Source organism: Triplophysa dalaica, chromosome 11 (genome assembly GCF_015846415.1).
Source record: "Triplophysa dalaica isolate WHDGS20190420 chromosome 11, ASM1584641v1, whole genome shotgun sequence".
In the NCBI taxonomy this organism is placed as follows: Eukaryota; Metazoa; Chordata; class Actinopteri; order Cypriniformes; family Nemacheilidae; genus Triplophysa; species Triplophysa dalaica.
The window spans coordinates 3,232,748-3,252,577 of record NC_079552.1 but is presented as its reverse complement, the minus strand read 5'-3'; the positions used below and the strand labels follow the sequence as shown (position 1 = coordinate 3,252,577).

The 19,830-nt window shown below is 37.9% G+C and overlaps 2 protein-coding genes across 2 annotated transcripts in view; one reads left to right on the top strand and one right to left on the bottom strand.

Moving 5' to 3' along the window:
* cdh23 (cadherin-related 23) overlaps window positions 1-19,830 on the top strand; it is a 189,468-nt gene that overhangs the window by 137,193 nt on the left and 32,445 nt on the right. The window contains exons 22-34 of the mRNA XM_056761550.1: window positions 2,647-2,836; window positions 3,859-4,004; window positions 4,178-4,397; window positions 5,456-5,608; window positions 5,773-5,886; window positions 7,379-7,527; window positions 13,712-13,772; window positions 14,114-14,259; window positions 15,138-15,273; window positions 16,419-16,807; window positions 16,887-16,989; window positions 17,308-17,459; window positions 17,726-17,854. Of these exons, the coding sequence (XP_056617528.1) occupies window positions 2,647-2,836; window positions 3,859-4,004; window positions 4,178-4,397; window positions 5,456-5,608; window positions 5,773-5,886; window positions 7,379-7,527; window positions 13,712-13,772; window positions 14,114-14,259; window positions 15,138-15,273; window positions 16,419-16,807; window positions 16,887-16,989; window positions 17,308-17,459; window positions 17,726-17,854 (2,088 nt within the window). The remainder of the gene's footprint in view (window positions 1-2,646; window positions 2,837-3,858; window positions 4,005-4,177; window positions 4,398-5,455; window positions 5,609-5,772; window positions 5,887-7,378; window positions 7,528-13,711; window positions 13,773-14,113; window positions 14,260-15,137; window positions 15,274-16,418; window positions 16,808-16,886; window positions 16,990-17,307; window positions 17,460-17,725; window positions 17,855-19,830) is intronic.
* LOC130432250 (uncharacterized protein C10orf105-like) lies at window positions 7,577-12,386 on the bottom strand. Its single transcript, XM_056761549.1, has 2 exons — window positions 12,042-12,386; window positions 7,577-9,440 (listed from the first exon to the last, which is right to left on the bottom strand). The coding sequence occupies exon 2, from the start codon at window positions 9,425-9,427 to the stop codon at window positions 8,981-8,983; it is 447 nt and encodes a 148-aa protein (XP_056617527.1). The 5' UTR covers window positions 9,428-9,440; window positions 12,042-12,386; the 3' UTR covers window positions 7,577-8,980.

The following is a 19,830-nucleotide window of genomic DNA, read 5'->3' as shown; positions in this document are numbered from 1 at the left end:
GTCAAATCCCCTCTGTACCCGGAGGAGTAAGTTTCCATCTCCTCCTCGGCTGGAGAAAACCCTTCTGTCCCAGCCTTTGATCGGCTGGAGTCTGGCAGCTGAATTCAGAGTAGCCGCTCACCTCTGTGTCCCTCTGTGTCCTTGAGATGTTTTACTCATTTCTCTGCATCTGCACTGTACGGCTGGTGATTGTGAATGAATTATTTCATACTGTATGTTGATTTCCGTCACACCATCTCTGGCTTCAGTCAGTATATCCGTATATCACCTTTTGATTAAAACTGAACAAAGTGCTTGGATATTTCTAAACTCTGGGTTTACAGTATTTGAATCTGTCTGTTGGGAAAACAGTTTGTTTAGGTTAAAGGTTGTCGGGCCTCAGGAATCGCAGAACAAAATATTTTTCTTGTTACGGCTTTTTGGTTGGGAGTTATTCACTAAGCACGCTGCTGATTGTCCATTTATTAACAAGCCACTGCTGAACTTCATTAAGAGGTTTAGATGACTTATTCAAATGTAGACTTGAGTCAAGTGCATACTTGATGACCCAGCTGGACACTGGACTGAAAGAGCGGGAGAGAGAGAGAGAAAGAGATGAAAAAGAACAGAGGAAGAAGAATATGAATGTGAATTGATGGATTATTAAAATGACAGAAGATTTTGTCCCACTTTATTATAGGGATCTGTGTACACTTATAAGATCAAAATATATTTTATACATTAGTTATTATTGTGCACTTGGATGTTGGTAAGTGTCAAGAGTATAATTTTACGAAGATGCTTTAATGGTTTTAATGAAAATTAGGGGACACCGCATGAATGTGTTTTTTGGGTGCAAAGTGTAATGTAAAGTAGGGAATTTTAAATCAAGATGTCTCAAAGAATGTGTGACTCAAATATACTGGCTAAGATTTATTTATTTATTGCTACACATACTGTTGTGTTGTGGTCGGTCTGTCTAATTTGTCTAATTTAACAAATCGTTTATTCAATACAATTATTACACGGTAAAATAATAACACAAATTGATATGAACATAAATTAAATGAAATATAAATAGTTAAATTATTAGACACCAGCCAAACACAAACCAGAAGTTATCCGGGGGTCAGGTGCACGGCCGTGAAATATTTGTTTTTTAGCCATTTTTTATGTTTTTACATTTTATTATGTATTTTGTTATTTTTTTGTTAGTTCATAAGATGATTTTATTTTTATTAATTGTATTTTTGTTTATTGTTTTAATTTTGGCGCCTTCATTTTTTCTGAAACAAAATTTAAATTTGTTGTTTAGTTAAAAAACTTTTTTTTATGTTTCCAGAGTTTTAATTTTAGAGAATTAAAAATAACCTTGTTTCAAAACCATTTGCTTTTCCTTGCTGGTTGCGAAAATGACAATCAAAGCACGTCAATGTATTCTATGTGACTTGATTAGTTTTCAAAAGCCGTACATTTGGTATGCATTTTTTGAGACTTTTGAGGATTGAGGCTTTAATTTTTCAAGCTTTCATTTTATGCAAAAGAACCAAAGAGATTCTTTAGAATACTTGCATTGTGTGTAAATTTCTGTGTGAATAAGCTCTTCAACTTGAATTCACAACTTGTTCATAACAGTTTTGGAGCCATGGGTGTTTGCTCGGAGCTGCTGGACTCACTTTTATAGCCTTTAGTGAAAGAGAGAGAGACGGGTGCAAAAACCACTCATTTGCCCAGACTTAAAATTCCTGGAAAGGTTTAGTTAGTTTAATTGAATAATTTGATGCATCATATTAATACAAAGCAATTCATTTTCTCTGATCTCTCTACTAAAGAACCAGTTTCCTTAAAGCAGTGTTGAATTGTTCAAGTGAAGATTAACTACAGATTTGTCTTTTAATTAACCAAAGCAAACAAAAATCCCTGTACACTTTCTTTACAATGAAAGTCAAAGCATTCGGGGGTTTAAAAGTATGTACAATTAATGTCTTCATAATCTGAAATGTTCACAACATGTGTTCTATGCAGACTCTAAATGCCGAAATAAAGCTTCTCAATTACTATATCGCTTTAAAATTTGTGTAATGTATAGGGTTTTTGCTCATATGATATCTTTCTAGTTTTTTGTGTCTATCAGTTGTAAGTGGTTATGTTTCCCAATGCCTGTCCCCATAGACTTGGGTTGTGAATGCATTAATATAAATGTTGTGCTTGTACTTTATTTATATTTATTTCCTGTGTGCATATATTCTGTTTCTAGTGTCAGTAAACGCACATTTGTGTGCGGGTAGAAATATCGTCCTCAGCGTTCAAAACAATTAGATCAACTTTACATTAGACCTGTGCTGTACATCAGTCTCTATAATCAATGAAGAACAGAGACGTCTGGCACTTCATATTTTAATAATGAAAGACCTGCCGAACCTTTGTTCTCTAATGACCAATTAAATGATTTTAATGCTTCTCCTTTAGCACTGTGAATAATTGATTGGCCCTTTAAAAATACTGCCGGAGTTTTAGACGGCCGTGCCGCCCCCATGCATAAATCTCCCATCATGCCGTTCAGCAGGGAATTTGTGATTTAATTCTGTTGCGCCACAGGATTCCCGCTTGTGCCTAAGGACTCATTTTCCTCTCTCTTTTATTCTCTTTTTTTCTTTTTCTGCACAGGTTTTGGCAGTGGACCCTGATAATGGTGATAATGGGACAGTGGTGTACTCTATAAATCCACAGAACCCGTTCTACACCATCAATCCAAGCACCGGTAAGATCCGGACCAGCGGGGCGGTCCTGGACAGAGAGAGTCGAGACGCAAGAGCCGCACAACTTATGAGAACCATCATTGTCTCTGCTACGGACCGTAAGTAATTCTCACCTGTCCCATGATGCCTCATTCTCTTTGTCTGGGGTCATAATAAAGCCAGTTGTACAATTTTTCTGTTTGTTTTCTCACTTGTGTATTTCTTTCAGTTCTCTGTTCCTAAATCCAGTGAGATCTAGTCTATGTTGGCACTATCCCATATTATGATGCCTTCTGAGATAATTACCAAAAATAATCATATTCAAGTGTGCTAGTTTGCATACTTCTTTTAAAATAAAAAATATTAAAGAATGCCTTTTGGGTACTTCTCAGGAATATGCTTAAAATTCTCTTTGAAAGCTGATAAGTATACACTGACACTTTCATCAAGTTCAATACTTCAGATCTACTGAAAGTACCATTTAATTTATGTTTCAAGTGTAAAAATCGAGTATGAATGGTGTTAGGCTCTCTTAAAGAAAACATAAACTAAAAAAATCGTATGAATGAATGAATATAATACTTCCATGTGTACTAAGAAATGTGCTACTAGTATTATCAGTCTACATGTAAACTAGTTTATTACAATGGTTGTAGTACAAACAAAAAATGTAGTTGTAAACTAGTTGTGTACTCAAAGTGTACTATTGTTACATTTAAAAGTATACTTAAACTAAAAAGTGAGCCAATTTAGTCGTCCTTGTAGCATACTTACTACATTAAAATATACTTAAGATATACTTTGACTTTACTTAAGCATACTTGATAAGAATAACTTGAAGTTTTAAGGTAGAGATAAGAGAAGCAAAATCCCAGAATGCATTGCAATAAGCTCACTATAGAAAACAAACCCACTCCGATCATTTAGGAGATTCAGCTGTGGTTAGGATGCTTTCTTATGTGTGTGTCTGCAAGTTTGTCAAAAAACTATTTTCTGTAATTACTCACAGTCGTGTGTCACAATTTAAAGTGAGATGTCAGATTTAAGAATTCCTTCCCCTTCAGTGATTATAATGATCGAAGTAAAGCGTGTTCTGTTTGATAGTATGCAAGTATTCTTACTGCTGTCCTGCCCCCCTCAGGTGGGACTCCTCCACTGCGCTCTTCAGCGAGCACTACAGTGTACGTCAACCTTCTGGATCTCAATGACAATGACCCCACCTTTCTCAACCTCCCATTTGACGCCCAAATCCTGGAGGGACTTCCTATCGGATCGTCTGTGTTCAGAGTTAGTAAATGATTGGTTGAAATCTCCACAGAGAAAAACAATATACAGATAAACTTTTTAACAGAGTAAAGAAGTAATTTTATTAAGTGAGATGTTTTGTTGGTTTAGACTTTGCATTCTTAACCAGTAGGGCATTTGGTGATCTGCTGCCCCCTGCTGTTTTCCTCTCACAGGTGCAGGTGCAGGACCTTGATGAGGGTGAGAATGGAGCGGTTACCATGGCGCTTCAGATGGGGATGCCACGGCTGGACTTCAGGCTCAACATCACCACTGGAATCCTTTACTCTATGGCAGTGCTGGACCGCGAGCAGATCGCCCTGTATTATCTGAGGATCATCGCGTATGACGCGGGACAGTTTCCACGAACGTCCACAAGTACTCTCACTATCACAGGTACATAACCAATTGATTAAAAAAATAATTGGATTAATCACACATATTTCTGTGATTAATCACGATTAATAGCACATCCTATTAATGTTTTTAAATATACTTTTACATTCTAATAATTTCACATTTAATCTCGAAATGAATGTAGAAACAACAGATTTCTTTAACGACATCATTTTAGCTGGAAGCTGTCTGTCTACACTTAACGCCTCAAAGCAATGTTTCAAATCGCGCTTAAATGATTTAAAGGCCTTCATGTAAATAAGAGCGTGATTACAAAGTGTAACTCTATACAAAGGATGACAAAGTAAAAATAAAAAAATAAATTGCATGTGTCAACACAATATGTCGTAGCATTATAGTTGTTACAAACCCTGAAAATGCCACTTACCTGACTATGAAAAATCATGCTCTAAAAATAAAACAAATGCTTTACTAATACTCACATGGGTATTTGAACAACCAAATGTTGAAATCTAGGCTGTTACCATAGTAAAAACCGCTGGTAAAAACATACTTTTTCCATGGTAAGGTTGACATTTTCACGGAATTGCCCATCTTTAGTATACTTTCACAATTGAAACTGCTGTTTCCCCCCAACCCCACTATCATGAAACAGAAAAATGGAAAAAGTTGGATATTTTTTAATGTATAAAGAACATAAGTGAATGGGGATTATTTTTCATTCATCTCATAATCCGCCCAGACTATCTGTCTCAATGATCTGCTACAGCGGTTGAGATGATCACTGTATTGATGTTTCACCACATTTTGGTGTGTTCTTCACAGAAAGCTATCATTCGTGAAATAAATTTCTCATGTGATGATGTCACATTCAACAAACTTGAAATATAGTGTCTTTTGGATCACGTTTATTGTATTTTTATGATGCATTCTTTTGTCATATTGGCTTTAAATGCCCTGCCCTCATTTTCATTATATGAAAGAATTTGTTTCAAATGTTCAACCTTTGTGTTCAACAGAAAGTCACAGACCGAAACAACATAAGAGTAAATTGTATCTTTTAATTCTGTTTCTCTCTCTCTTTCATTTATTTGCAGTTTTGGACGTGAATGACGAGACGCCAACGTTTTTCCCCAACGTTTACAACATATCTTTGGAGGAGAGCGTGCCGCGCAATTACGTGGTGGTCAGACTGAACTGTACGGATAATGACTCGGGTCTAAACGCAGAGCTCAGTTATTTCATCACAGGTCAGAGCCAAAAGTCTTAGTTGGAATTTGAAATATTGTCATTTGCTTTCCTGACCCATGAATTCTGTGAAGCCAACTTCCTATGTAGGTTATAAAGTAGACAACAAGACAGATTATTAGATTCCATCATAATAGGTTTGATCTGCACTTGTGTGTCCCAACAGAAGGTAATCAAGATGGTAAATTCAGCGTGGGTTTTCGGACTGGCGTAGTCCGTACCGTGGTGGGTTTGGATCGGGAGACGCAGGCCTCGTACAGGCTCGTGATTGAAGCAATTGGTGAGTTGAAAACATGTTTGCATGCACACGTATGATCTTCTGCTGCTTCCTGTCTGGATGACAATGAGTGAAATGTGAAGCGTTGCGGTTTCCTGTTAGATTTGTGATGCATTCAGAAATGCTTGTGTGCTATCTGATTTTGGACGTACGCATGATGTCAGATTGATGATGTTACATGCACCAACATACAAAAAAGTTTAATTTGGTTACACATTACAATCAGGTTTGCAATGTGATTGAATAATAAAGTACATTCAGCTATCTGTTATGACAAAATATACCCTGACATCAGGAAATAATTGAAAATGATATATTTCAAATATTGAAAAAAATGATATTTCTTATGTAACAAGTTCATATATGGCCGGAATTTAAACATTTAAACAAATAACTAGTACTGGTTAAGATGAGTAATTATCTTTTTAGCAATGGTTTATCTGGAATAACAGACTTCAGAATGTCATGATGGGAATCGAGTATTCCAGACTTTTATTAAGTCAATAAAATGGTATGAACATACATATCAATTGTTAGCTCAAGTTTGTTCCTAATAAACTACCAAGATAAATAAATGCAGCAAAATAATGGTCGTTATTTTCATAAATGATAACTAATGTTTCTATTATCCTATTTTTATACAGTTCATCATAAAAAATGTCTATGAACTTTAACACCAATAACAACCAGTACATGTGGTTTGGAAAAGCTCTTAAATTGTTTGTGCTTTGTGGTTTCTCACATGGCATGTGTTGTTATGTGGCACAGCTGATGGTTATTTAAACCGTTTTGCACAAGCAGTGAGTATGTGAGTCAGGATGGCATTTGTTTTGTGTTACTATAGTTCCAGGGCATGGCAACGTTCAGACAAACATTGGCACAGTGTTACACTTGAGAAATACAGGAATATTATTCTAATTTGATGTGTTTTTTTAAACATAAGACCATTTGCATCTGTATGAAAACAGCTTATACGCCTATTTTAGTAAGTACGGTCAATAATGCAACATTATTGAAGTTCGATCGGCTGACCTATCTTGTTACATTGTATTGTCTTTATACAGTTACTTGGGCAATAACTCATAAATGAATAGATATTAACAGTGACTCCCATGTATGCAGAAGTTGCATTTCTTTTATTAGCCTATGTAAGAACAAAAAGACATGAAACTTGCTAACTGTACAGTAGAACATTGGTTGCACATCGGTTGGACAACAGTCAGTGTTACTTTCATTATGCAAAAACACAAAAAATATATGTCCATCAATGTGATTGACCAATCAGAGTTGAGTATTTCAGACGGATGCATCATTTTCAGCAGGTCCATGTGTTGTAAACGTTTTGTTGCACTTTGGCCCCGAAACAATACTTGGCACAATGGGAATGTTAGTGTTTTTCAATATGGTATTAAAATAGAGATATGATGGTACGGCACATTGATCACTAGGGTAAAAAAGGTTGTTTCCGATTGACTGATGGTTGGTTTCTCTGTAGATAATGGTCCAGCTGATAGCAGAAGAACAGGCACAGCTACGGTGTATGTGGAAGTGCTGGACGTCAATGACAACAGGCCCATTTTCCTTCAGAACAGCTATGAAACCACCGTCCTCGAGAACATCCCAAAGGAAACTAGTATATTACAGGTACACATGCACGCATAATCACAGTTTACCTCTTAAAGGGATAGTTCGCCTTCACAATGAAATTTCTGACATCATTTACTCATCCTGTCGTCATGCCATGGTTCTTCTGCAGTAAATAAAAGAAGATGTTTTGAAAAATGTTGGTTAACAAAAACCATTGGTCCCATTGACTTCCATTGTATAGACAAAAAACCAGTGCAAGTCAATGAGGACCAACCATTTTCTGTTTTTTCCAAATATCCTCTTTTGTGTTCTGCAGAAGAAACAAAGTCATACAGGTTTGAAATAACATCAGGGTGTGTAAATAATAAACTGTTCCTTTAACATCAAAAATGAAATTGAAATACTCAATTCTTACTTTTTGTGAAATATTGTGGTTTGTTATAAATGATTGATCCATGCTGGCATAATCTTTAAATTAAACCCACCTCCACTTCATCTGCAAACATGTTTTGGCTTGGGGGCGTGACTATATTGACTGTCCGATTACCAGGCTTCTAACCCGCTCTACCTTTTTTTCACATTTCATTTTTTCACACATCGCAATATGGAGAAAAACACCAATGCAACTTATCAATGATGCAATGCAACCAATGCAACGTATCAATACGAGTAAATTGAAGTCGTTCAGCTTATGCCCCTCCTGAATCTTATTATTTTATTACACATCCTCGCCTCTTTTTGTGTACAATCTCTAAAAAAACACTTGTACAAAATCCTTAATTCAATAAAGAATTACAAGCAACGTCACGAAAAATGCATCCATCATAAGCTATGTGAAGAGTAACACAACGAGCTGAAAGTTTGGTAGTGTGAGCTTTTGAGCATCTGTTGTGTATCTTCTCTTGATGTCCTGTTTGATGTGCTGTGATCTCTAGGTTGTCAGCGAATGACGTGAAAGGGCAACCATGACGATGTTACAAAAGCTGCAAAAATATCCAAGTCAGCAGAATCGGTTCTGCAGGTTTCTAGTTCTCTGCACACAGAGCTTGTGAACGTCCAGCTGTTTATAGAGCTGCGGTCAAATGTATGGGTCTAATGTTGAGTCGCGTCTTGTTTTGATTGAAGCTGAGGTTGAGAGAAACAAAGACTTCCTGTACACAGCCTGATCATTATCAGCGCATATAGTGTGTGCCTATAGCTTTTTCAAAAACCTAGTTAGCTGCCTACCTAGACCGCATTCTAAGGCCTTGTTGGTTTTTTCCCAAGTGCAGTCTCAATCACGAGATTTATAGCCTATTTCTCAGGCAGTGTCTATCCCAGAATGCATTGCAAGTATTAAGTATTAAAAAGTATTGATGAAAATAAAGTATTTTCCTACATGTCCCATTCCACTTAAATTGTCAGGTGTACAGAAACCGTCTGGGCCTGCTTTTGAATTTCCACTTAAAGGCGGATTCTGTCAATGTAGGCAGTAGACAGAAAGGTATCTCACTACGTTTAGGGAAACAGTTTATATCTCTGTCGCATACTGCAGCAGAGAGGGTATGGTGATATACGTATGCGAGTCATTTCTCTTCGACCCCGCCGGTACCGCCAACCCCGGTTGCTTTCTGCAGTGGGCCGCACGTGGCTGAACAGGTCGTCTGAATGTCGGCGTGGAAGAGAACGACTGCCTCATCGAACCCAAGCGCTTCCAGAACTTCAGCTGGGGCTCGCTTGACAGAGTGTGTCCACACGAGAGGCCGTCTCCAAGGCCACAGTCTCCGTCCACACCCCACGATCCTCCGGGAGAGCAGCCAACGGCGAGAAAGATCACGCAGCCCGCGAACAGCACGAAAAGACACGCAATGATGATGATGGTCGGGAGGGGGTAATAGAGATCCGGAGGTGGAGAAGTTGGGGAGATGGGAAGTGAGAGATTGGAGGAAGGGTGAGACTGGTTGGAGAAGACGTCCATGTTGGAACAAGATCTGTGGAAATGGAAAGAAGAGTTAAAGGTCCAGTTTATGACATCTAGCGGCGAGGTTGCGAATTGCATCCAACTGCTCATTTCTCCCCTCCCTTTCGGAGCACTACGGTGTTATCACAGGACAATGATGTCAACGCATTTTCGCTTCTTAGCTGAAGTAGAAAAAGTATTTACGAAAGACGCTCTGTAGAGCAGTTTGTCCGTTTAGGGCTACTGTAGAAACAACATGGCGTATTTTCTGTTAGAGGACCCATGGTGTATGTAGATAGAAATAGCTGATTCTAAGGTTATAAAAACATAACACTTCATTATGTAAGGCTTTTATACACTTCTGAAGACATCAAAAGATCCTCCAAAAAAGGAAACACTGCACCTTTAAATGTAGGTACTGTGCGTTCATAATGGTGAAGGTGTAGGTGTCAAATGTTTTTTTGGTCCGTGCTTTGTGCACGGTGTGAGTGATGGCAGGATGTGGTGGAAGTGCGCGCATTTGTAAAAAGAAAGAGAAGAGAAATCAAATGTTATCTCTTAAAGGAACATTTCACATTTCAGGCAATTCTTTCATTTACTCGCCTTCGAGTTCTGATGAACACAGAGAAAGATATTTGAAAGAATGCTTGTAAGCAAACAGTTCTTGGACTGCATCGATTACCACAGTAGGAAACATTACTTATAATTATTTTGTTCTGTTGAACACAAAAGAAGATATTTGGAAGAATGTAGGTACATTACAGTTCTGGGGCACTTTTGACGACCATTGAATTTTTCCTACTATATAAGTCACTGGGGTCCAAGAATTGTTAGTTTACCAGAATTCGTTTAAATATCTTTCTCTGTGTTCAAACAAACAAATGTAATCAGGTTTGGAACAAACAAGAGTGAAAATGTTTGGGTGAACTATCCCTCAAAATGTCTCTCGAATCAGATGCGTGCCAAGATGTGATGAGATGGGTGCCTCAGAGCTCAACAATATCTGAAACTGAGCTTACATTGTCTGTTATCAAAAGTCTGATATGTTTTACTCTTCTTTTCAGCTCTCTGTCAACAATACTCTCATTTATTTCTGTTGTGATTTCTAATGCAGTGCTAAGAGAAACAGATAAAGTTGATACCAAAAATATCGACTGTGTTACATCCCCAAACCTATGCGAGCACAACTTCTAGAACTAATACTTGAAACACATTCAGATATTCTTTATTTTCTGCTGCATGATTTTAGAAAAAATATCTATGGATGAAGTTGACAGGTTAACTACCGCAATAACCTGTACCTGCTGCATTACGTCTCCTGAGCTATGAAAGCGCAACTTCTGAAAGCATTAAAATGTTCCTGCGGGTGCACCCATCAGCGGCGTGTGGTTGGTTGAACATCACACCTACACACCTACACAACTCTCATCTCTTTACCATCTACCAGCTCTACAAACTCAGCTTTACAGCATTTCTCTGCAGGAGTGTCAGAATGACTGAGCATTTTCTGTAAAGAAATGTCAAGACGGGTCGAGGTATTATAGATTTTTATGTGCTGTATGGATTAAAGATTAGTGAGTCTCTCTCGCACACATATATAAAGAAAATTGCCCCCAAGGCCTGAAACACAGTGTGTGTAAACACAAGCGCTTGTAATCACTCAAGCGTGATTTCATATATCATTGCATTCGGAAACGTGTTAGAAAGCAAATCTAACCGCTGCGCATACATGCATTGTGTTCCCACTGTTGCTATCCACTATTTCTTTCAAAAAAAAAGTTTAACTTAGTTATCATCATTTGTGTATGATTTTGACCCCTATAACAGAGTCGCAACCATAGACTGGCATTTGAAGCATTTATGCCCCACTAAGCAAGCAGCCAGATGAGACATTTGGCTAGATGGTTTCTTTTTTTTTTTTTGGTTGAATTGGGTGTGTTAAAACAGCCCACAATCCATATCAAACACACACATACAGACACAGCCTCGCACCCCAGTCACCAATTACTCTGCCTTCATGCTCTTAAATGTCAGCATGCAAAATTTTGAATGCACAGAGTGTGTGACTAACACTTTAGTGAAACACATTGAGACATGAAATTATTCCTCGTTTTAAATGCCACAAACAGACGGAATAGGCCATTCAGACGAGAAATATTGTCGGAGAAACACTTCATTAGTTACCGGGGTGCGGCGGCGCTAAAAATGCACTCATGCACTTTTTATTTTAATGCATTATTTTTAAAAGAACCGTGATTCTTGTTTGTTTTTTATAAATGCTGTAAAATCCACTGACTTGTTTATAGAGATTCAAAAAACAACACGCAATGTAATGTTTCACAGATTTGATCCAGACCCTTTTCCATAGTTTTAAATCCCAATGCATGAAATGCATAAAAAGGAGACTGTTCAAAACCCAAAGACACATTTTGAAAGACTACCCGGGTCATTCATTTTCAGGTAAAAAAAACGAAAGATTGCAATGTTTTGGCACATGGTACTTGGTTACTTTTTACGCCGAGTTGGTCCAGTTTTTGGGAGAATGGGAGCTGATCCCAACTACAGACCATCTTAGAACTCTAAAAACATAGCTACCAACTTCAGACAGTTATTGAAGTATCTTTGACTTTACCTCTAGCGACGAAAACGATGTGTGAGTCCTCCAAAGGTTCCCTGGTTTCTCACAATGTCACCAAGATGGAGAGACAGACAGGACACTGAGAGAGAGAGAGACAGGCGGCTGGAGGACAGGGCTTCGAAACATATCCAGAAAGTCTGAGATGATGTTCTAAGAAAGTATTTAAGTATTCAAAAAATCTTTTTTGTGTGTGTTGCGGTCAGCGGACAGTAGCGGTGTGTTTCTGGAGGGGAACTGTTACCGCGACTCACACTTTTTAACCAAACTTTCAGACAGCAGTTTTAACCCCCTCAGGTTTTGGGATGGTATGCTCCGATCTGCTTTCCCTATTCATCTTTTTCTAAGAAATCCCCCCGTCCCCCTCGTCTCCTACTGCTTTCTTCTCCTCTCAACATCTTTTTATAAAGCTAATGAGTCTCGAGGAGGGGCCGTCTTACTCAGTGTGTGTGGCTGTCAGGGTTTGACTAATATATGAATTAATTCGGTGCGCAGTAAAAGGTTTTACCGGTTCAACATGATACGTATTTGTGCGTGAATATATTCAGGAACAATTGTTGATGAATGTGGTTGAGATTTCTGTGATTGTTGAAGTGTTATAGGGGCACTTTGGCCTCTATAAGTTATGCCAGTGTTGTCATGACAACTATTTAGAAGTGGACGACTGCGTCATCTCCGCAGTCGCACCACACGGAACTGCAAAAATGCTGGTTTAGAAAGATAATAGTTAAGAGACATGTTTGAAGAAAGGAAAGAACGGCACACATCACATGCCCTCCAAATTCTATAGTCATGTTCTGAAAGTTGAATTGTTTTACTTGCAACTGTTTATTTTGATCTTTACGACATTTCAATCTGCAATTCGTCTCTTTTGCCTCTATATCGCCACCTTTGTTCAAAACATAAAATTGCAGGTTACTTTCTTGACTCTAAACCATTAATAAAAATAGTTTAAGCAATTTTGCTTTTTATATACTGTATATATGAGATTCAGACATTTACTTGGCTTTAATGAAATTGTAATGAAGTGAGTTGACTAAATTGATATGCATTGTGACCCAGTCTGTAAAACCTCAGCTAAAGTCGTGTTTTTGTGATTTACTTTTTTTTAAATGAAGTCATCCGACATAAAGATTATTCAGGGAAAACTGTATAACATTGATATTGACGGACTATGGCCATGTCAAGGATTGAAATTGTAATGAAATAAATGGTTAAAACCAAACTTATCTTCTCAAAATTTGATTTTGAGACTTTGGCCTGGATTTCGCAAACCGGGTCACATTTGATACTTATTTAAGTCAGCAACTTTTTTTGAATTGTGACGTAATACTGACATTACCGGCAAATTTGGGTATGAGTTGTTTTATTTTTATGATGTTTTGCTGCTTAATATATATATTTTTTTGTTGAACCAAAAGAGGTCACGGATTTCAATAGTAAAGGCTCTCACGCTTTCTTTATTAAACAGGTTGTTATGTTCATGCAGATCAGGGCATTTAAACATCAGACTGTGTGCCGTTAGCTGTGCCAAAATGGCATACTTTCTGTTTTAACCGTATGATGTAGTGAAAAACCAGTCCTGTGTAATATTGTTTTCACCTATGTGTAAGGTGTTACTTTCGCTCGGACTATTTTGACGTGTGTGTGTTTGTGTGTGTCTGCAGGTTCAGGCCACAGACGCTGACGCAGGGGAGAATGGAATAGTTCTCTACAGAATTCTATCGGGTAACAAGTTTGACTTCTTGTTTCCGGATGTGCTGATCACTTCCAACACTTCGTTTTTTGTTACACAAAGAGAAGAGTAGGAATCTTAAAATGATTTAAAATGATGTTTATAGGCAGCATATTGAACGCGAAAATTTAATAGTCTTTTACTTTATCTTTAGCACTTTTGATTTTTGGGTGAAATTGAGCATCCTCTTGAGGATGCGGTGGTCATGGTTTTGTGAGATTAGGACTTTGACATGTTAAACTCTGAATGCCTAAACATTGCCCCATGCAAAGACTGTATGAATTGTGTTGTGGCCAGTATGTGTTATTTTGTGTGTGTTGTGTGCTCTCTGTAGGAAACAGTGGTCAGTTTAACATGGACCGTCTGTCTGGACTCATCAGCAGAGGTGATAAAGCTCTGGACCGAGAGACTCAAAGCTCACATGTGCTGGAGGTGGAGGGCTTCAACAGTGACCAGGGCAGCATGCGCAGCTCTGTCAGGGTGGGTGTGTGTGTTGATGCTCCTGCATATGCATTATGCATTAATAGACTCATCCTTAATATATAGAATATGTGGTTGTAAATGTGTATATCAACTGTTTGAACATCCAATCAGAGCGTAGAGTTTGAACTATGTGTCAACAGATCACAGAGTACTTCTTTCTAGGAATGACATAGTCGTACATTAGAACATTTGGAATTTAGTGGAGAATTTCGTCCTTAGTAAAATATTTATAGTTTTATTTATATTTGTGACACAAAACCAGGTATAAGTAGCACGGGTATATTTTTAGCAATAGCCAACAATACACTGTGTCAAAAATCATTAGGATATTAAGTAAAGATCATGTTCCAGGAAGATATTTTGTGAATTTCCTACCATCGATATATCAAAACTAAATTTTTGTGAGTGGATGCAGCAAAGTCTTGTTAAAAATGGCCAGAAACACGCGTACAATACCCACTCTGTAAAGCAAAGAATTTCAGCTTTTCGGGTTCATCTATTCTCCACAACGTCATAACAGCGGTAGCCATTAGAGAGCATTAAAACAACCTGTTTCTTAGCAACGGCCGGCTCCAGCGCCTCTAATGTACAACTTTTCTCAATATTTGGATTTTTTGCACCTTCAGATTCCAGATGTTCACATTGTTGTATCTCGGCCAATTATTGTCCTATCCTAACAAACCAAACATCAATGGAAATTTGATTTATACAGCTTCCAGATTATGTATACTTCTCAATTTTGTGGTCCAGGGTCACATTTTTTCTATGTTCAAAAGCTTGCAGTGAATGGTTGTGTAGTAGTGTGTGTCTTTGTGTGTGTGTGCGTGTTATCTATCAGATTGTATAATGACTGCAATAAATCATCATGTTTGTAGGTGATTGTGTATTTGGAGGACGTGAACGATGTGCCTCCGGTCTTCACACAGTCGCAGTATAATCGTCTGGGGCTCAGAGAGACCGCTGGGATCGGAACCTCTGTTGTGGTGGTCCGAGCTACAGACCCCGACACAGGTACACATCACACACGTCACATTCGATCCAGCTACTCTCATGGCATCTATCTAATCTCTGAATGGCTGTTTATGTAACATTCTGCAGTAAATATAGATAGAAATCCTGCAAACCATAAAGCACCAAACATCACCATGCAACAGACCAAACAGCACAAAAGAAAGCTTGTCTTTGGATCATTTCCTCTCTTGTGGACCTTTTTTAATTTGTGTGCATTTTTTCCGTTCCTACTCGATTCAAAATAACATCACAACATTTGTTCTGCACTTCTGCTTGCGTCCATAACTGCTTCCCTGTTTCGCTTCCTCATGGAGGCGTTGAGGAACTTCAGGATCTCTGCAGGCCTCAGTGTGCTTTTTAAAGGGCCAGTACATCTAAAAAAAAATCAGTGATTTGTTTACTTTCATGTCATTCAAACCCTCATATGTTTTTTTCTCGCAAAAGAAGACATTTTGAGAAATGTCAGAGATGTTATATACATACTATAGAAGTCAATGGGGTCCAAAACATTCTTCAAAATATCTTCTTTTGTGTTCTGCAGAAGAAAGAAAGTTAATACAGGTTTAAAATGACATGAGGATGAGTAAACGATGTGAAGTTGTAAATCTAATTTAAAAGTTGTGATAAATGTAATAGTCAAACATAAGATTACTATTACTACTAAGTGCAGTATTTAAAGGGATAGTTCACCCAAAAATAAAAATTCTGTCGTCATTTACAAACCTTCGAAAAATATATTTGGAAGAAGGCTTATATCCAAACAGTTCTTGGATACTATTGACAACCATACTAGGACCCAAAAATTATATATTTTTTGTTCTGTTAAACTCAAAAGATGATATTTTGAAGAATGTGTGACAGCAAACAGTTCTGGACCACCTTTGACCGCCATTGTAACTTTTCCTTCTATGGTAGTCAATAGTGGCCAATTGTTTGGTTACCAGCATTTGTCCAAATATCTTTCTCTGTTTTCAACCAAACATAGACATTTATACAAGTTAAAACAACTAGAGAGTGAGTAATTCATGACAGAAGTTTCTTTTTTAGGTGAACCTTTAAAGATTTCTCTCTTAATCTCTCTCTCTCTCTCTTTCTCTCTCTCTCTCTCTCTCTCTCCCTCTCTCTCTCTCTCTCTCTCTCTCTAGGGGATGGTGGCGCTGTGGCGTATGCTCTGGTCTCAGGTTCCGACCGTAAGTTTGAGGTTGACATGAGTACGGGTCTGTTAACTACCGTAGATTACCTGGACTACGAGACCAAGACCAGCTACCTAATAAACGTGTCAGCCACAGATCAGTCACCCCCATTTCACCGCAGTTACTGCACCGTCTACATCACGTTACTCAACGAGCCGGACGAGCCTGTGGCGTTCCTGTCGGCCAGTTACGAGGTGTCACTGATGGAGAATATCGCCACAGGAACAGAGGTGGTCCAGGTGAAGGCGGAGTCTGCCGATAACCTGAACCAGCTGACGTATCGCTTTGACCCGGACACTTCACCCACTGCTCTTGCCCTCTTTAAGATTGACAGCGTCACGGTGAGGAAACAAACGTTGGGCTTGAGTGTTTTTTTTGCTTTTGGTTTGTATATAAAGAAGGATTGCGTGTCCTCCGCAGGGCCGTATTTTGGTGACGGGACTGTTGGACAGAGAGAAGGGTGATTCATACACCCTTACTATTGTGGCTGATGACGGTGGACCCAAGAGAGACTCTGTGGTAATACTGAGCTTTCGCTCTTTTAAAAATAGTAAAATAGTCATAAATCAACATTACATAAACACAATTGCTTATAATATGGCATCATTCTATAAAACAGCTAAAAAAAAAAACTGTTAGTATGTCATAAGATGCTCGATATAAATGTGTGATTAAATCAGGTTTCTTTCCTCTTATTTTCTCTCCTGCCTGATGTACATCTGTAGAAGGTAAGTAAGCAATTCCCTAGATTACAGATCAATTTCTTCATGCAACAAATATTAATATTCCAGGAAGAGAATTGTTTTATAAATCTCAAATCCCGCTGCTCTGTTCATTTGACAGGTGTCAATCACCATTCTCGACGAGAATGACAACAGCCCCGAGTTTGACATCACTTCTGATTTGTCCGTGAACATTCCAGAGGACACGCCCATCGGTCAGAGAGTGGCGGTGGTGCTGGCCCGCGACAGAGATGCTGGAATGAATGGTCTGGTGAGCAATAGAAAGAAACAAAAAAACATTTATGCCTTTATTTATGTCTTATGGCTGTGGTTTGAGTGGGTGTTTTTTTTGCATTAGAAATAAAGCAATTCACTGGAAACGTGAACAAAAATAAAGCAGATGCTGCGAAGGTCATCAAGCTTATTATAATCAATGGGCTGATGGAAAACATTTTCGGACATTCATTTTTGGACATTTCTATTTCTATATGAAGTTTGCAACATACTATTTTAATACTCTTGTGTTTCATCTTTCAGGTTAATTTCACCCTGATTGCAGGTAACATGCAAGATGTGTTCAAAATCAACACGGCCAACAACACGTATGGAAAGGTTTACGTGAACGCCCCTCTGGACCGTGAAGCTGTGGACCGTTACTTGCTTAAAGTATGAGAAACAACTCCGTAGTGTCCATCTGACTGTATTTTTAGGCCTTACAGGCTTCAGATGTTTCTATACTTTAACATACTTCATTATCTGTGGTGTACATTTTAAAGCAATATTGCATGCAGAGAATGCCATACCAGAATGCATTGTGATGAGTCAAGTGTCCAAGAGGAATATTTACTTGTAATACCTAATTGGGTTAGATTAATCCATCAAAATGAGTTTAAAGGGGTATGATGCAAAATGGAGAAAGCATTCAACTTTTAAGGTTATCTATTGGGTGAAATTATTGGGCAAAAAAGCAAACAGCATTAGGGATGGGAACCTAGAACCGGTTCTTCTTTAGAACCGGTGCCGAGTGAATCGATTCCTTGGAACCGTTAGCGTACCCGTTTAACGATTCCGCTTATCGGTTCTGCTCGTTGCAAATGTGTCATCATCATGACGTCACACACAAACTGCGTTGTTTTGGTTACGCAGCGAACATGTCATCGAGGCAGAAGCGATCTAAAGCGTGGTTATATTTCACTAGAAAAGACGCCAAAGCGGTCATTTGCAACAACTGTTAAAGTTTAATTTCGGAAAAGGGGGGAACTACCTCCAATATGCAGAAACATTTGGCCACACAGCACGCAATTCATTTGCAGGACTGTCGCGTGTTTGATACACTAGCAACAGCAACAACAAGTGAGTCAAGCAACAGCGGAGCTAACGAGACGTCATCTGCTATTAATGCCGAAGGTAACTTCTTTATTTAGTTAATGTGAGCGCCATTTCATTGTGTAAACTTTTACTATATGAATAATAATCTCCATTGCCATTGTCAATCAAATTTAGATGATGATTATGACGGCCATCAGAGTCTGGCCTAAGTTGATAGTTGTGGTCTATACAGAAGACTTCTTTTTATTTTGTATGTCAGTTGAGTTGAATTTTGTTTCAGGTTGAATATTCCCAAAGGCACAAGCTCTTCCTTGACTGTTTAGTCTGTGTTTTTAGTTTTTAGTTTGTTTTTTTGTCTGGACTAATGATGAATGTGAAAATTTCTATAGGTTCCTGGACTTTACTTTGTAGCCTACTTTTAGGTTTGTTCTGAGGCTGCTACACATAATTTGTGTATACTCTGAGTATGTGTTGTGTTCTTATCAGATATTAAAGCGAGTTAATACAAACAACAAATTTGTACTTATTCCCTCACACAATGAGAATCGATAAGAGAATCGAGAAGGAATCGGATCGATAAACAATATCGATAATGGAATCGGAATCGTTAAATTCTTATCGATTCCCATCCCTAAACAGGATCATACCAGGAAATATGAGTTTGATTTGAAAATACAACATAAAGTTTCGAAATAAAATATAAATTAAGAATAAAAAAACAAAATGTAAATTAAGTATACATTTATTTCTCCAAATTGTAGTATAAAATCCGAATACAATTATGCAACAGGCAAAGTTGTAAAAATACAATCATAAAATAATTACTTACATTTTTGAAGAGTTCAGATGCAAAAACCTCCAAATGCAACCTCCATCAAAAATGAAATTATGATGTTGAGTGAATGTTTTCCACACAAAGTATATGTAAATATTTTGCTTCAAAACCTGCTAGATTCCACACTCTGAACGAAGAGCTGAAAGTAAATGTAGCAGCCTGATAAAAAATGCTCATATAAAACGAAAGGTTGTTTTATCCAAAGTGACTTACATTACATCATCCTATACATTTTACTTCTAAGTATGTGCACTCCCCTGGGATCAAATCCACAACCTTGGCGTTGTTAGCGGATTTAGTTTTGCATATGAACTTAATAAATAATCTTTAACAATACATTTGAATAAAAAGCCTTAAAGACATCACTTTTCCAAAATGTTCATTACTTTTAACCAGGAGAGTTTATTATACAACTTCAAAAAGTGTCATTAAAAATGTGTCTCCATCAGGGTTCAGGCAGCATCTTTAGTATTTGTTT

Coding starts and splice junctions, on each gene's coding strand:
- LOC130432250 (XM_056761549.1), bottom strand. CDS start 9,427: ATGGACGTCTTCTCCAACCAGTCTCACCCTTCCTCCAATCTCTCACTT.